This window comes from Pempheris klunzingeri, chromosome 3, assembly GCF_042242105.1.
Source record: "Pempheris klunzingeri isolate RE-2024b chromosome 3, fPemKlu1.hap1, whole genome shotgun sequence".
Classification (NCBI taxonomy): Eukaryota; Metazoa; Chordata; class Actinopteri; order Acropomatiformes; family Pempheridae; genus Pempheris; species Pempheris klunzingeri.
The window spans coordinates 15681265-15700042 of record NC_092014.1 but is presented as its reverse complement, the minus strand read 5'-3'; the positions used below and the strand labels follow the sequence as shown (position 1 = coordinate 15700042).

The 18778-nt window shown below is 41.8% G+C and overlaps 1 protein-coding gene across 1 annotated transcript; it reads left to right on the top strand.

The window, feature by feature from the left end:
• The first annotated feature begins 1198 nt into the window (after positions 1-1198).
• On the top strand, positions 1199-13651 carry septin3 (septin 3). Its single transcript, XM_070827562.1, has 10 exons — positions 1199-1330; positions 4994-5398; positions 5498-5626; positions 7928-8009; positions 8227-8364; positions 9056-9173; positions 9865-9960; positions 10206-10302; positions 10418-10469; positions 11159-13651. Exons 1-10 carry the CDS (start codon positions 1270-1272, stop codon positions 11286-11288), a joined length of 1308 nt encoding a protein of 435 aa, XP_070683663.1. The 5' UTR covers positions 1199-1269; the 3' UTR covers positions 11289-13651.
• Positions 13652-18778: the final 5127 nt, after the last annotated feature.

Below are 18778 nucleotides of genomic sequence, written 5' to 3'. Positions count from 1 at the left end.
CCGTCGAGAAGAGCTTGCCCCATGACGTGCAGAGAGCTTCAGCATCCGAAATCAGCAGCTGCATCTCAGAGTGCCGTCTTTTTGCAAGGAAAAAAAGAAAATACTGAAAAAGATAAACCAAAGCCTCCGCCTAGGAATAGAGACATCACTGCAACCCCTAAACCAAAGCTAAACTTCAAACAACAGCAGGAGTGCCTGCCAAGTGGAATGACAGGTACGCAAACACCTCTTTCAGACTTTGAAGGGATTAAGTTTGCTGATGCTGTTCAGAGAGAATCTCAATCAGCGTTAGATGGGCTGGCTTCTCAGTCGAGCCTCACCCTCCACAGGAAATCTACAGACTACCTTCAGAATAGGAATTACATTCAAACTGCAAGATTTGGCTCCAATGACCAATCATATGAACAAAGTGCAGCTTTACAAATGAATCCCAAAATGTCATTTTCCACAGAGCCTCTCCTGAGTCAGTCAACTGTCTCGGCCAACGCTGAGACCAGGAGAAGACGATTTGGCTTCAACAGCGAAACAAAAGTTGATGCAACATTTCTATCGGGCTCTAATCTCAGGAGACCGCGGGAAGAAAGCAACGCACGGACAATTACAGACATTTCATGGAAACACTCTCAACAAACCAACGCACCTCAAGGCATCAAGTCCCCTCAGAAACACAGATTCTGGTCGAAGGCTCAGAGTCAAACCACAGAGATGGACGTGAGGAGAGCAGTGAGCGAGTTCGACTGTGTTTTACAGGATTATAGCTGCCAGTCAAGAGAAATTGATCGTAACATGGAAGCTCCTCAGTGTGCACGCAGATTAAATCAATTTAAGACATGTCTGGTGGCACCTCAGACACAGGAGGCCTCCCGACCTGCTCCTACCGAGAGGACCTTATCAAAAACCTTTTCAAATATGACATCACACACACATCGCTTAGATCACCAACAGTCTCCTGGGCAAAATAACAGCCACAAAGAGGTGAACCTCAGTGACACAGGCCTCAATCAAACAGATATTTTTGCACTGTCTGACCATCATGGGGTGCCCACAAAGCTACTAGAATATCCCTCGGAGAAATGCGTTGTAAGCAGGCCACCGTTTGTGGCACACCGCCCAGTCAACACAAACAGTTTTGGCTTCAGCTCAAAGGGGGTCTTTGACCTGCCATCCCTGCCACAGCACAGCGTGTATCAGAGACCAGACGAGACAACAACAACAGCTCCCCTTCCACCTCACAAACCCAATCACTCTCCAGCAGACAGAGCGTTTATCATGGAGGAGCCAGAGGACCCTTATTACGTCACCATGTATTACCCGGGTTCAGTGTATGTGGGTGAGTACAGAGATGTGATGGGAACTCTTTCATGTCCTGTTTTTAATCTGTTTATGGAAAGAGTTTTCTGTCTAAGAGGCGGGAACTCAGATGAAGGGGTGGTAGCAGAGGGATTTAAGACATCGCTTCTTATCAGTACAGTAACAGACATGCTGTGGAGAGATGTGACAACGTTGGTTATCAGACTTCAATTAAAGTGACCAGTCCAGGAGGACCTGCCAGCACATAACTCCACAGAGACAAACAAACACAACCAAAACATGCAGAGAGGAGAGCAAAAAGAGGACGAACAGAGAACTTGGAAGTAAAGTGTGAGTACTGTGACACAGCTAAAGTTCTCTTTAAATACTGGATAATTTTACCCCATGGTATCACAGCAGCACTTGCAAATACTGTGTCATTGCTGCTGGTTGAAGATATTCTGCTCATTTTAAAGTTCATAATTGTATTTGGAGGTCCTACTAGAACATGTTTACATGGTCTAATGCTCAAAAAACATTATTTTTCTGTTGGCAGACGTGGCTCCTGGAGTTTTTTTCAAGCCTCTGTCTGAATGCTCTGCTTTAGAAGAACAGAAACAACCTGCTGCTTCGCTGACATTTAGACATCTTTGTGTTATTGGAAGCTGATGTTGGTGAGGAAAAAGACAACAACAGGTTTTCAGTGGACAGAGACATTTACTGAAAGATGGAGATGGAGAAAAAGAGAAAGGGCAGTTTTTCCCCATGGTTTGATGGCCTGTAGACACAACGGGAACACATATTTATGTCGAGTGGTTATGCCGGTTACCAACATTGTGACCCTTTAAAGTGAAACAGTATGTACTTACGACCCATTTGCCACAGGTTGCACACTGTACGTCCCTCAGTTCTGTGCAGTCCAACTAAAGCTGATGGTCAGATGGTTTCATTTGAATAGCTTTTAGAGGCCCCGTGAGGTAAAACTGCCCAGTGTTTGTTTTACAAAACACAATGTTCACAATGAATTTAGTTGTTGTGATTCTTTAGTTTAGTGCAATGACCTCACATGTTTCACCACTAGTCAGAAGTACAGTTACTCAAGCACTTTTCTTTTATGATTTTGAGGCACTTCTTGATGATGGAACGTTTTGGCACTTTTTACTCTGCATCATTTATACATCAGTAACTGAGCAGGTTTTACACACTATGCATGATGAGCTTTGTAAATATGATGCTTTGATATAAATTAAAGAACTCATCGGTGTGTAATGCAGTTTAAATGAGCTTTACTTAAGTAAAACCACAAATTAATGACTTTTACATGTGATGGAGTATTTTTACATTGAGGTGAGATGTAAATGTATGTTTTTACTCAAGTACTGCAATTAAGTACTAATTTAAGGTACTTTTACTTTAAATCAGTGTCTCAGTTTTCAGTTACTTCAACTCCAGTATTACACTTTTTCCTTTACTACATTTATCAGGCAGTCAAAGTTACTTGTCTTTAGACAAACACCAAAAAGAAAAACAACCTTATTGATAATGATGGATTTCTGTGTATGAAGTCAGAAAAAAATACCTCTGCATTAGTAGTCCAATACACAGTAATATAACAATGACTGGGCCATTCTGTCTCCACTATGATTAGCCTCCTTTTACTGTTGATAGAGAACACTCTGCTCTTTCACTGAAGTAAAATCAAGCATGCAGCAGTTGTTATACTTGTTACTGTGTGCTATTTATTCAAGTAAAAGATCTTCCACCACCTTACAGGGTATTTGTTACACTTTGAAAAAAAAGTTTCTGCACAGTTTGTGCAGATCAAACTGGATTTGTCTCATTATGATGCAAATCCAAAATGTTCCCTAAAAATAGTCACTGACAGGCGACTTTGAGGCGGTTACACTGCGCATGCGCGCTGCATCCCCTCCCTCCCTCTCCTCTTGTCGCCTTGGCAACGGAGGAGGGGGGCTCTCGGCCAGAGGGAAGGAGAGCAGCGGTACCCAGGCCAGTCACGTGACCGTTCCTCATCTTATTATCTCCCTGTTTGGATGTACATCGTGTGATCTTGAGAGCAGACAGCCGTCAGGAAGCCCGTCTGGTCCTCCAGCAGATTTGCAGATCAATTGATCGGGAATCGGTGAGTGAGAGCCGTTAGCGGACCGTTAGCGGACGGTAGCTAGCAGCTAGCGCCGTTAGCCGTTACCGTTGTTATCCAGCATGAGTGGAGACAGACAATAGGGCCGACTGGCAGTGATGGAGCCGAGCCACCGTGTGTCCTGTTAAAGCACACTGGATGTCGGTATCCTACACGTGGAGCCCCGATGTGTGGCCCCCTGACCAAATGCAGAACAAATATTTGGGTTTTTAGTGAGAAAACAGGTCGCAGCTCTCATGCCAGCATCAGCTACTGTAACGCCGTGTGTCAGGCTCCAGCTGTGATCTTCCTGCAGGATTTCGCTCTCAGTGAAAGCAGAAATAAGTGGTGATCTGTGCTCTACTGTATGTATGTGGGGGCAGCAGGGCTGCATGACCACTGAGTCAGAGTGACAGCCCTGCCTCAGTGACCTGTGTGATCCTATCTATCACTTAAAGCATGGCAGCAGGCTGCCCCATGTGTACGCCCCGGAGGGCTGCATGTTACTGCTACCATCTGCCAGCACTGCTTGCTTCATGTAAAGGGCCAGTTCACAAAACACATGCTCTCTTACTCACCTGTAGTGGTGTCAAGATGTGTGAATAGTTTGGGAGTTTCTGCTCAAATATTTGAGATTTTGCATGTGCTTCTGAGACCCTGACACAATAGAGGTGTCTATAAATTGTCAGAAAATATCAGGAAAATGCCCATACCAGTTCCTATAGGCTGAAACCCAAATATATTAAGTTTACTATCATAATTGACTAAGAAATCAGGCAAATACTCATATTTGAGAGACTGAAACATAAGAATTTAGGCATGTTTTTCTAAATAAGATAGATTAATCAATTAAAAGTAGTTGCAGATACATTTTCCGTTAAACAACTACTTGATAAATCGACTAATACAGCTAATTTATTAAGTTAAGTGATAAGTTCAAAGTACTAAGTTCAAACAATGTGATGATGATACATCAGCTGATTGTCTTAGTTTATATACAGGAGACTGTTTTTTAAATTGAGAACATACTTAGCAGAACATTTTGCATTTGAAAAATAAATCTGCTCTGTATGTGACACTGTTTCTTAAATAACTCTTAAAATCTTGTGCATTTTCGTACTGCAATTTATGTTATCAAGCAACATAAACACTGATACCAGTAAATCTGAAATAACATGATATAAGCCGGTGTGTCGTTATACATATATATTTAAAATGGAGAAACTGTATTTAATGTGAATCTGTGAGATCTGGACCATACCAAATTCTCTCACGAAGGTCAGTAATATTTAACAAAGACTTTTTTCACAATGTCTCTGTCACTCTGGAGATTGTTATCCTAAAACTAGATATCTTAAAACTACAACGCTGTGTGTGACTGGATGTACATGAACAAAACATCTTGGTAATTTAATGAACCAACCTACTCCAACCTCCCATCTCTTCAGAGCAGAGAGAGGGAGGAGAGGCCTCAGCCGACTCTACTGACCTACTTCATTGTGATTTGGCAGCATTTTCTCTTAATGAAAGGTGTTATTTTTATCCTCTTCTCCTTTTCTTCTGCAGACATGTCGGACGTCGTCCCTCCAGAAGTGAGACCCAAACCAGCCGTCCCTGCCAAGCCACCAAATGTTGGGGCTCCCTCCCCCTCCAACCCCTTCCCGCCCCAGGGCTTGGGTGCCGGAGGAGGAGGAGTAAGCGGCGGTTCTGCTCCTCCTCCAAGTTGCATCCCAGTCCCCATTGGGAGTCACAGCCAGGGCCACGGTGGCGGCCATGTTGTGAGTCACGTTGTGGGCCACGCTGCCGGGCATGTTGCGGTTCACACTGCGGCACACAATGGAGGTCATGGTGGCTCCCACAGCTCCGGTGGTGGATCCACTTTACTCGGTTACATTGGTATCGACACTATCATTGAGCAGATGAGGAAGAAGACCATGAAGACGGGCTTTGACTTTAACATCATGGTTGTCGGTAAGTCACCTGTGAATTCAGTGAAAGGTGAACATTTTTATCATTTTATCTCCTCTTTGGCTTCGCTCATGACATTTTTCGTCGCCCCTCCCGTCTCAGGTCACAGCGGTCTCGGAAAGTCCACTCTGATGAACACCCTATTCAAGTCCCAGGTGAGCAGGAGGAGCGCAGGGTGGGCCCGTGATGAGAAGATCCCCAAAACCGTAGAGATCAAAGCAGTGTCTCATGGTGAGTACTCAGAGAGCGCTGCTGTTCTGTCTTTAGAGCCAGACATTTATAGCAGCATTTAATTTGACAGAGAAAATTAACGATCCCTGACCATGTTCTTAAAAGACTTAAAAGACCTACTCACTGTTTATCAGCGCACCCTGGTAGCTGCCAAGTGAGCCATTTATTTTAGTTGAGCCACAAATGCACCAGCAAACTTATGCATCTTCTGCACGTACTTTGTGTGAGAGGCTTTAATCATTTCTGTTCATCTACTGTCAGTATATATATATATATGTACTGTCAATATATATACTTAGGGTAGTTCACTTTAAGGATATGTTTTCATCTCTGTCTGTTTGCAAAATATATAAATATTTATAAACGGATTTGGCAGAAATGCAGTGGTCAGATCACTGACAGATGACAGATTGTTGCTCTCGGATCAGCTAAGTAGATTTTGGTGATAATCTTGTTCTGGGACTTATGCCGTCACACTCTCTTCTGATGCAGTGTCAGTGTGCCAGTGTAAGCCCAGACATTCAGGATTTCTAAAGGTGTGGTCGCATTACATTTCTGTTCAGTGAAGTGTAAGGATAATGAATAAACACTGATCACAGTCTGTAAACAGTGCGTGAGAGCGATGCTACAGTTTGTAGTGTCTTTGTGTGGGGTTTTTAGCGTGATAAAGTGCTAAATATAAACATGCTTGAATAATAATTCAACATAAGTCTATTTCCACACACAGTGCTTGGTCTACTCTGAGCTTTGTACCAAAACAACTGCGGATACTGACTTGATTTATGAAACTCAGACTGCTGAAGGCTCATATTAGCTTCAGATAAACTTCTGAATATATTTTTACATGGAAGAAGCACTAACTTTTTTCCCCCATCTCTTAGAGTGGAAGCATGTTAGGAAGGGATCTCTCAATGGCCAGTATGAGCAGGAGGAATGATTACACCATCGGTGATTACACATCTTTCAGTGTACATATGGGCACCTGACTATCGTGTTAAGGCAGACTTGAAAAAATGTGAACTGATCCTTTAGCGGCGAGCCATCGCCATGACTCACGCCATATTTTTAGTCATGAACACCTACTATATACAGTGTTTCCTCATGCGCCTGCATACAACATGTCACCGGTCTCACATCATATTTATCTGAGCTATGCAGCAGATTCTGTAAGTTAAATAATGATTTTATTCACCATATTTCTACATCAGTAGTGATGTGGACCATTTCTCTGAGCACAGTTATCCACACTGGGCTTCAGTAATGATTGGTTTCCAGTCAGCGGCCAGCACAGATAGTTCTCAGGCAGACAGATTCCTGCTGGATCGCCGACAGCTTTTACTGGAAATAGATTAATCAATGGGAGTAAAAAAAAAAAATAGAGAGACAGTGTTTTTCCTGTCACACAGCGCCTGTGGACCGACTTCAGCCCACATCGTATTTTCTTCAAACACATGTTGTTTTTGTCAAGCCTGATACACGCTAGACAGATAATGTTTAAAGGACCTAATTTGAAGCCTGAAAAAGTTTGCTCCCGTTGCGCCAGACAGTCTCAGGACCGGCAGTTGTGTTTCCATGGTAACAGTGAATGATCCCCGCTGACCGCTTACACAAAGAGATAAACATGGCTCAGTTTGCGGTTTAGTAACAATATTGTCGAGCCAGGAATGACACTCATAAAACATATCATAAAATATTCATGTAATTGCGATATTCTTCCATAAGGGCCAAGTTCTCTGCTGGAACCTACAGAACTGAGCAGCAAGAGTCTGCCATGATTTTGGTTTGAAAAGGGTCCTAAATTAGCCAAATCACAGAGCAAATTACTCCTCTTTAAAGCCACTATGTGTTGCATTTGAAAATATCTGACTTTAGCGCCCCTCCCCCAGTGTTACTGTCAGATCAGTTACTAAGGCAGACAGCTCTGCGTGCCGTTTATGGAGTCGGTTGGGGACTCTTCAGTATGTAGCACTGTGCTCATTACGGCATCTGGGACTGGAGAAGTGCCTGAACTTGTAGATATCCTTGATGGTTTAACAGCACCAGGGAAACAGTGGTGATATGTCAAACCCTAAGACGGAGCTCAGTGTTTGGTTCAGCTTCAGTTTACACGATTGTGCGCTCGTCGCCTGCGGTCGACAGCGACCTGACATTATTACGCTCTTACCAGAGGGAGACACAGCAGACGTGTGTTGTCACGTGCTCATGTTAAAAATGCCTCAATCACATCATCAAACATTAACATATCGAATGTACATCAATGCAACAGCCGTGTGTGTCTGTGTGTGTGTGTGTGTTTTGCAGTCCTAGAGGAGGGTGGTGTGAAGATGAAGCTGACAGTTGTCGACACTCCAGGCTTTGGAGACCAAATCAATAACGACAACTGGTGGGTTTTCCAACTCCTGAAACATTAAAGCTGCATAAATTTCATCATTACTGCCTGAAGAACTAATTGTCACTCGTCAGTGGTGCAACAATGCATTTAGTTCCCCCAAACTATATTGAAAATGTTCCTACTCAAGTGTAATCTTCTTCTTCTTCTTCACCTTTTTCCCTCGATTAATCTTTTGCTCTCAAGCTGATCTCTTCTTCTGTTTCCACAGCTGGGAGCCCATTTCCAAGTACATAAATGAGCAGTATGAGAAGTTCCTAAAGGAGGAGGTCAACATCACCAGGAAGAAGCGCATCCCAGACACCAGGGTGCACTGCTGTCTCTATTTCATCCCCCCAACTGGACACTCGTGAGTTTAACTGTATCAGAACTAGAGATTAGCAAAGTAATCACTCAAACCGTCTTAAGTGTCTGATCTAAAAAGGGATTTGTTTTTATTAATCTGTTGGCACCCAAGCTGGGAGAGAGCAGCACACACACACACACACACATACAGATATGCAGCACACAGTGTTCATGTCCCTTTATCCAAAAACATTTCATTTCAGATTAACAAAGCCCTAAATCATGTGTGCTACTTTATATTGCAGACAACACACACCTCTCTGTCTCCTCTGAACACCTCACAATTAGCTCCTGCTGACAACTGTGAAATTGCTCTTTAACGGATAAACGGATACAGTCTTTTGTGTATTACAGCCAGCGTATCCCATCCTTCTTAGCCGAGGTAATTGAGGCCGACAGGATGTTTTGTGTGCAGGCAAACAAGAACTGGGACACACAACCTTTGTCCAATGATAAGCCCACTTTTCAATAGCATTCCCACTGTAAGTCCTTCTGTAATTGCTGCAAGACCAGGGAAAGGTAATTGGACGTATGAAACATGACAAATAAAATCCCTCTGCCTCCCTCGGCTATTTGTTATCCCAATGGTCTTTTCGCAATGGTCGCATACCAGCCCTCTGGGAGAATCACAGCTCCTAAATCCACCCAAGTACTCACCTTCCCTCTCTATCTTTTCTCTTCTCTGCGGCTCTCAGTCTCCGGCAGCTGGATGTTGAGTTCATGAAGCGCCTGAGCCACTCGGTCAACATTATTCCTGTCATTGCAAAGGCAGACACGTTGACCATTGAGGAGAGACAGGAATTCAAACAGCGGGTGAGTTTCACCAACGACTGATACAGATATATGAGCCAATATTAGCTTATTTCTGATACAACAGTATCCCTCAATGCAGACGTCAATAGTTATCATGAAATGCCAAAGACGTGTTAAAGGTTATTCAGAAACAGTGTCTTGATGTCTTGATGTCCTGATCAATACATTTTTACAATACATTGTTAGCAACTAGCTGGTGAGCATAGTGTAGCATTTAGTAGCTAGTAGTAGCGACAGATTTCCCTCAGGTGTTGGTAGAGACCAAATCAGAGCTAAAAGGATTCATCAGTGACCAGACACACAAAAACTACTGCTATTGTTGTTTTTTGTCGGCTGGATGTTTAAACAAGCAGCGTTTTGCAGTTACAGCCCATCAACTTTTTAAGGTCATAATTTGTCAATGTTGTGTTTACAGTTTGTTTCCACTGCCTCCTAGTGGCCAAAAAATAATGATAATGCAGCTTAAAAAATTATAATCATATCTGAAAATATTTATTTACTATGTGAATGTAAAAAAAAAAAAAGCTATTGAGAGTACTGACTACTGGCCGATATCTGCTAATTTAACTGTATTTGTAGGTTATAGATGCCACTACCTATCCAGATTGTCAGGAACACGAGTGATTTGCTCAGATGAAGATGTGTCATGTACGTGTGTTGCTTCCTGGCTTTGTTTTTTTTTGTGCTGTAGGTAAGGAAGGAGCTGGAGATGAGTGGGATTGAGTTTTACCCACAGAAGGAGTTTGATGAGGACATGGAGGACAAGAGCGACAATGACAAGATCAGAGTAAGTGGCTCTGTTCTTTCTCTCGCGCACGTTTGTCCCGACGTTGTCCCACACGTTTTGATTTTGAGTCTTCCCCGCCTCCTCATTTCCACACAGCTTGACTCAGCCTCTCCTGCGCTCACGCACAGCTTCCTCCTAACAGAATGTCAGGGCACTTGGGGCATGTTGTGTATTTGTTTGATCTCATAAACCTTGTGCAGCCCTCTTTGGTACACTGAAGCATGTTGAAATGTCTCTGTCCATAGGAGGCGATGCCCTTTGCTGTGGTGGGCAGCGATAAAGAATATCAAGTGAACGGCAAACGAGTTCTGGGGAGGAAGACGGCTTGGGGGGTTGTAGAAGGTGAGCGATATTTCTTAATAAGTAACATTTACAGTCCCTTTGCCTCAGGTGTAATATTAATGGTCTGACATATAAGATGTGACATTTGAGTCTGTCCATTTTTTTTTTGTTGCAGTGGAAAATCCGAACCATTGTGAGTTTGCTCTGCTGAGAGATTTCCTGATCAGGTAAAAACAGCCTTTTAAACAGATTATTTAAATCCCAATGCGGTGCAAAAACTTGATTGAAGGAACAATTAGAAACAACAGGGAACCTTTCTTTTTATCATAGTATTTTAACAATAATGTTAATCAGGAATAAAAGTAATGATTGTTTCCATCATTGAATAATCTGCTGACCAGCTGAAGAATTGTTGTAAGATACTGAAAGTCTTTAGATTTTAGGTATTTCTGCTTAAGAAATTTGTCAAATTATCCATTTATTACCAAAATACTGTAGTTGATGATTCATGATTACAACTAATCGACTACTTGACTAATTATTTGAAAGATATATTATCAAATACATTAATAAATAATAATTTCATCTTTAAAAAAATAAACATACTTTTTTTGTACCTGACAATGTTGTGACAATAAGCACATAATAAGCATTGTGAAAATGCTTTTCTTATCATTTTGAAATTGGTGGTAAATCCTTTTGAATCAATGTGCTTCCTGGGTCCAGTCATGGAATTACCACTTAACGCTGTAACTGTAACGCTGTATTGAACCAAAACATACAGATGGCTAAAATGTTTTGTTTTTTTTTAAAACAAAATAGCATGGATACCTCCCCTGTTTCAAATTTATATCAGCAGTATTACATATATACTAGTAACATTTCCTGCCTATGTTCTTTTACCTCTCTTTGTCAGGTCTCACCTCCAGGATTTGAAGGAGGTCACTCATAACATTCACTATGAAACCTATCGTGCCAAGAGACTGAACGAGAATGGAGGTCTGCATCCCATTTCCTCCAATGACACCCAAGAAAGCAACCTGTAGTCATTCGGTCAGTCAGTCAGTCCGTCAGTCAGTGGACTAGTTCAGACAAAGTGAGAATAAAGACCAGTGCAATGAAGCGGATTGATGAATCTACTGAATATTATAATTATTGTCACCACAGCATCGCTGCATGCTTGGAAATCATTTAAATCTGTAAAGAATTGGTGTCATTTGCTCTGATCCCAAACTCCACTCATCGTCGTCTACACCTCCATCCCCACAGACACATATCAGACCCCTCTAGGTTAATTTCAGAGTCATCCATATGAATATGCGGATGGCAGGACGGTCCTGCCCAAAGACTTAGTGCCATTATAAAATTAACTTTTATCTACTGCCACTGCCTTGTCATTTATCACCATCTTGGTAGAACAAGCTTAGAAAGTGCCACATTATTATGTCTATAAGAGGCTAATTTTTAGGGTTTAGACTTGTGTAGCAACTGGCATCTGAATTCAGACAAATGAAAGGACTTGCTCTAAACATTAAAATCATAATTTCTGGGTTGTGGTGATTCGCTAGCTCTGCAGTTGACTCTGCACAAATTGCTTTTTTAAAATTCTCAGCAGCAACTGTTCGTTTGGAGAAAGAATCCCTGTGGCTTTACTGTCAGGAGGGCTTAAAAAACACCGCAAGCTGTGCTGTCTTTTATATCCACCCTCACAAAGAAATCAAATGACATTTTTCTAATGTTCCCTCGCTCTGTTTATGTTTCATTTTCCATTTAAAAACAGTTTGTACGTGCACAGACATGCATACTTACAAGAGGGAAAGCCGCTACATCAATCACATATGAAATGCGATTCTATGGGCGGCAGCGTGTGCGTAATTAAAGGGTCCACATGGTGCATGACTGTGCATACTGCAGACTCTGTGATTCATCGTAACAGTACACATAAACTGAACACTTTGGGATGATTCAGCTCCGCACGCTTTGTTACACCACAGTGGGGACAGAGAAAAGAAAAAACGGTCCAGTGCAGTTGTGCTCATGCTCACTTGCGTTGGCTCACTATGCTCTTGCAGTGACAATAGAGAATAATTAGAAAACAGATCAGTTGTTGTTTTAAAGAAGTTTCCTAGAATCAGATTGACTTTGTGACCTATTTTTACAGCTAAATAGACAACACATGCCCAACTTTGATCTAAAAGCCTGCAGCGTGTAATTTAGCCTGTATTATTTTAGAATACTAGTAGCATGGCCATAAAACATCTTATTTCATATACAGGCTTTCTCACCTGGAGTAATTTAGATACAGTGTAAACCAGTCCTTCAAAACCACTAGTCTTTGGTCAAGGTTTTTTCACTTGTTAAGCTTTTTTCCCTTCACTGTGGCTACTGGCCATTTATGAGAAGAATATTTTATGACCCAAAAGACATTTGATTACCGGTGTAATCAGTATGCCTGATGATAGGTGAACAAAAAACTAGAAAGTTATTACTATTTTTCATCTGCTGCCTCGTGCCATGTAAAGTTTTTGTCACCATGCTCTGCTGTGGTGAGCAGTATTTGTGATAGTGCCATTTTAAAATTATATTCATCCAGTTCACCACTTGGTGGCAGCACTCTGCCATGTAAAAGCAGTAACAGAAACAGGCGCTGGACCAGCTCTGTGTCCTCAGACAGTGCGAAGATTTTTACGTAAATTATTACCCAGTCCAGGACCTGTTCAAGTCTACAGAGCCTCCACTGCTGTCACTGATAACAAAATATTTCTCTCCATATCAGGTTTACAAGACGGTTTAATGACATCACCCACTCAAAGTGAGGGTCAATTTATTTATTTAGTTGAGAACATGTTTACTTGTCTGCAGTAGAGGACAAATATGCCAAAACTTAAAATAATTCAATATCTCAATATCTATTGATATTTTTGTTTAAAGTTGAATCATAATTTTGTACAATCATACATGTTTGATATGAAATGTGACGTCTGCAACAAACTGATAATAGTTACCTGTGATCTTAGTGCAGTCAAAGATTTCAAGCAGAGATTTGAAACAGTGTTTATGTGTGCATGCTCGTGTCCATATTGCCTGTTTGTTTACAGCCAGTCAGTTCAGACATCACTGCAACTTTACATCAACTTGTCAACTACTTCTGGATGTGTGATGTGTACATTAAATATACCATGACTATATCATGAGGTAAAACGCTGCTGTCTTAACTCCTGTAACCAAACTGACGGCCCACTATCCACATATCACTCATCCCTTTGAATCAGTAGAACCTCACGATGTAATTTATTTAATAACCATTTTTCTCAAAGTTGTTCTGACACATTGAGATATAATTTTCAGTGGTATATTGAGTTATTTATACATTAATGTCTTATAATTGTAATTTATTCTTTATTTAATAAAAGCACATTCCCATGTTTTTTTTGAAAGAGATTTTTTTCATGTTTCAACATGATTTATATTATCAATATCTATATCATATCCTCAAAATGATGGGGGGAATTTATATTTGTGATCATTCTTTATTGGTATTTTAGTAGTAGTGGTACTAGTAATAACTGTTGTGGTGTTGTTATAAGGCAGAATCAAGAGCCACAAGGAAGGTTGTGGTGTAACTAATAAACATTAATTAAATATAGGCTGACCTATAATTCAGTCCGATTATTAGAAACAAAATTTAAGCAATTTAAGGCAGTAATAATGAGCACAATATCTGATTACTGTAGTGCAAACTAATTGTTGACTGTTATTTTTGGTTTGTGTTCATCAAAATTTAATTTGTCCTCTCTTCTTGAGGGCAGTCCCAGGAGCTGACAGTACAATGAGCTGCTGTCTAAGTGAATGATGGTATATTATGAATACGACTTAAAGAAAAATCTCATGAGTTGCTTGGAATAGTGTTTTATATATAATTTATAAAACTATAACTCTTAGCAAACAAGCAGCTCACAACTACCTGGACACGAAAAACATCCTTGCTAAGTATCATTCTGGTTCTATTTGAATTAACTCCACTAAAACAACCCTGTGTAGCAGCCACATTGACGTGATGACGATCTCTATATTCTGACAAAGAAGCATAGCCAGCGGAGCAGTCTTTCTGTCTGAGTGAACGTTTTCTTGTGTCTGTTACTAAATTTGTGTCACCAATTACCAATCTACTGGTGTGCCACAGGGCTCCATTTTGGGTCCCATACAATTGTCTCCAAATACAATCTACCCCTTGGGCTTGGATATTAGGCACTTTATTAATTGTCTTTTGGGTGTCATCATTACATTATGACATTGAAGTTCTGCCAGGCTTCTGGCACGGGTAGGTACCCAATCACGTGACAGGATGTCCCACTGTCCTGTTTTCCAGTGTGCAGCTTTTTACCCTACATTCCTTTACATTATGAGATTAAAGCATGTTTCTGGTTAAGTCTGATACTCAAGACCTGGTGGCTGATGACTGATACCATTGTCTGTTACCTGATGCCTAAGACCTGAGGTCTGTTGTCAAATTATATAACACCATGGGCTTGACAGTGTTTTTAACGTTCTGTCTCTTTGTCTGGGAACTGATGCTCCAGTCTTATGTCCAATACAACGTTTTTCTGACCAAGCATTGTTGGATTGTTGGTTTTCACAGGTCCAGACATCATTGTTTACACTCTCTGTCTGGATGCAAAAAAACTTCTGTCTCCTGTGATTTTGATACACCTAGAGCCACTTGGATACACTCAAGTATCAAGTAAGACATATTGTAACATAGACGCAAGACCTACGGCAAGAGAAGGGCACTCAATTAGACTGAATGTAATTTAGACCAGGCCTGACTCAGGACTCAGGTGTTTCAGTCCCAATTAAGAAGAACCAAGTTTCAATAATACATGATTCAGAAAACAACTAATGAAATTGCCTCCCTATGTCTTTCAAGAAATATTTTATTCTTCACCTTTAAAGATAGAGTCAAAGGCACCACACTTTGGCTACTTGACTTGATCTCTATAAAATCAAAATATTGCTCTTTTAAATAGAAATTAATAGAAAAGAGCTATCAGTACAATTAACATGTTTTTGTTTGACTTCTGTGATTTCCAGTATTTTGAGCCAGCCCCTCCAGTTTTTTTTCTTATGATCTTTAGGACACAACACTCTTGTATGTAATCTTGTACATTCTCTGAACAGGTTTGCTAATACCAATGATCCCACTGAGAATCAACACCCCAGCTCCTCATTTTGGTTTGACAGTCAACCTGATTGCATCCTCCTCTATAATTATGTTGGATGTTGCTCTTAAACATGCACGAGCTGATATAACACTATACGTAGAGAACTGGCTTCAGTACATGGCTGGTGAAAAAAGCGAAATAATTGGGAAATGTAAGAAACCTTGATATCTTTCTGTCCTAGTGAATATTGCAGGACGTCAAACAGACATCCACGTTGGTCTGTGTTTGTACATCATTTAACATGTCACTTCTGACATGTTAAATGTGGACAAAATCCATCTGTTAAAATGTACCTTTGATTAGTGTCTATGTCATGTATGTACAGTCTCCTTCGAGGCACAAGGTGGGTCAGAGGATGAACACTCATCCAGCTTTCTTGGGCTCTGTAAGGATCCATCATTGAACAGATGGATAGTCCATATGGGAAAGTGAAGCCATGTAGGACCTTCAGGCGTACTTGGACTGTACCGACTGGGATGTTTTCAAGACCAAGAACAGTCTCACCAACAGTCTGGACGAGAACACAGAGGCTGTGATGTCATATATCAGCTTCTATTAGGGCAGCTCTGTAGCATCGGGCACCAGGGTGAAATACATCAATACATCAAGAGATATACTCAGCTAAGGTTGGAGAAGGAAGAGATATTTAAGAGTGGGGACAGAGACAGGTTTCAAGAGTTGACAAAACATGTTAAGCATGTAGGATAAACAGCTAAACAGCTGTACTCTGAGAAACTAAAACAGCAGTTCTCAGTCAGCCCTCTGCACACGTGGCAATGACATGCATCTAGGGTTATCCAATCTCAAGTGGACAGCTCTAAGTACAAGTGTTAATGCACCCAAAATGATGGAGCAAAAGAGGAGAAGCTACGAGAAGTGGACGGACAACGAGGTCCAGGCTCTTTTGAGCGTATTTGCAGAGGAAGAAATTCAGTGGGACTTCAAGTCGGCAACTCGAAACGACCGAGTCTATGGAAGAATAGCCGGCTGGCAGAGCTAAATGTAGGGAACACGGCGAAACAAATTTGTGAAAAGTTGCAGACACTTAAGCAAGATTATAAGAAGTTGGAGGACCACAACAGTCACAGTGTGTCCGACTTACTGGACTGGAGGTGTAGTGCAGTTTCTTTTACCACTCCCCCATACGTCATCAGCCTGATTTGAATAAATGTTCAGGAACTTTGAGGAAAAGGGGCTGGTGGAAAAGGGGCTATTATGTATTGAGTGGGAAAGTGAGTTCCAATCACAAGTGGTCACCTGAGATGGATGTGGCGACCCCTGCGAGAACACTTATGATCAGATCACCCAAGACGCCTGTTACTAGAAGGTGTGAACAGGGCTATTTGACTCTGCCTCTGTCTGGAAGGGGCTCAGGCAGATCACTGACTACAAACATAAAGCCTGCACCTCACACCTGGCCGACAACCTCAATGGGTTTTACTGTCGCTTTGAAAGACAATAGGACAGTCCTGACACCATCCCCCATAACACCATCCACCAGCTGCCCGCCTCAGAGGCTCCCTCTTTCCCCACCTCAAGGATGACGCTCTCCATCTTGGGGTGAAACGTTAACAGACAGAACCCTGCAAAGCAGCCAGGCCATACTCTGTCTCCATCCACCCTGAATACTCATCCCCGTCTCCCAAACACCAAGGACCACAGGACTTCAGGCCCGTCACTATGACCTCTAATGAAATCTATTGAGCACCTGATTCTGCCGAAGCCATTACTGACCCTCTCCTGGACACCTGAAATTAGCCTACAGAGGCAACAGGTTTGTAGATGATGCAGTAAACATGGCACTCCGCTACATCCTCCAGCAACTGGACTCCTTAGGAACCTACGCCAGGATCCTGTTTGTGTATTTCACCTCTGCCTTCAATACGATCATCCTGGCTCTTCTGAAGGAGAAGCTCTCCCAAATAAGTGTGCCTGACTCCACCTGCAGGTGGATCACAGACTTCTAGTTTGAAATAAGGCAGCACATGAAGCTAGGAAAACATGTCTCTGACTTCTTGTGCATACGTCTTTTCGAGGTCCCCCACCCTGAGATGGAAATATTTCAGTGGCCTAACAGGAGCGCACAGCACTCATGCCGATGATAACTTCCAGGCTGGCCTACAAAAATACATCATTATATGTAGCAGAATGCAGTAAATTTGGCTAATTTGCAGCTAAGGGCAGGTACCTGGCAAAAAGGCAACCAACTAACTAACTAACGAATTCATGTTGACAAGCTGATTCATAAGGGTGGCTACCGAGCAAAAACTGTGCTGTTATGCAGAATGACATTACTTGTTGCTGAATACTGTATAATGTCACAACTTATTGTAGCGTGCCAGCCAGTGGCTCAGTTGTACAGAGGCACTCCCCTCATGAGGCACTGTCCTTGTAAGGATGCACTCTATGTACCAAGCGGTCTAGGTGTTACAATCGATGTATGCACCAAGGGCCCTGGGGGTCCTCAATGGCCAACTGACACTGTAAACACCCAGAGGCCCAGGAGCCAGTGAGCTGACCAGTAGGGGCCCTGAGCCCCTACCGGTTACTTTTTAAATTCCATGGGCAGCAGTAGTGGCCAACTTACGTTGTAAACACCTAGGTGCCTGAGGGCTCTAACAATGAACATACTGAAGGGTGTGGGGGCCCTAGTGGTTAGCTCAAGCTTTGATCACCCAGGGACCTAGCGGTCCACTTGCACTGTATGCACTGAGGGCCCAAACGGACTATCATCTTTGCACATGCCACAAGTGACATATTTAACATTATGGTATCCATAGCTAATAATCATGTATTTCATATTATTTACATTATGAGAAAAACTTAATCAGAAAATCTTTGTTTTGTGAGTAATGCCATCTTTTACTTGATGTTTGTGAAATTCTAAGAGACAAAAATGGTTTCTGCCCAGTTTATCACAAATAATTCTGGTTTTGTAGTCCAAGCACCTTTTTTTTTTATAATATTCATTATTCCATTTTCTGGGTTGTAACAATCTATTTCACAGCAAGTGCGACAGCAGTTAAATTTGATGGACTCAAACCTCACCTGGTTACTTACTTCAGATATTACACTTACTGGTCCGATGGGGGCACTATTTCTGTATGAGCACTTGTTTTTACTCTGATTCTGTCACTCAACATGAATCCACTGGAAATAAAGTTTTTTTCTCCTGGACTCTAGATGGTAGATCATGAATTCAGTGAATGAAATCTATCGAGCACATTCATGCTCCCCAGAGGATGATTTTGGATACTGCGTGACCGTTTTTTCTCTGGTACCTCCAATCAAGTACAAGTCAACATAACATAAAG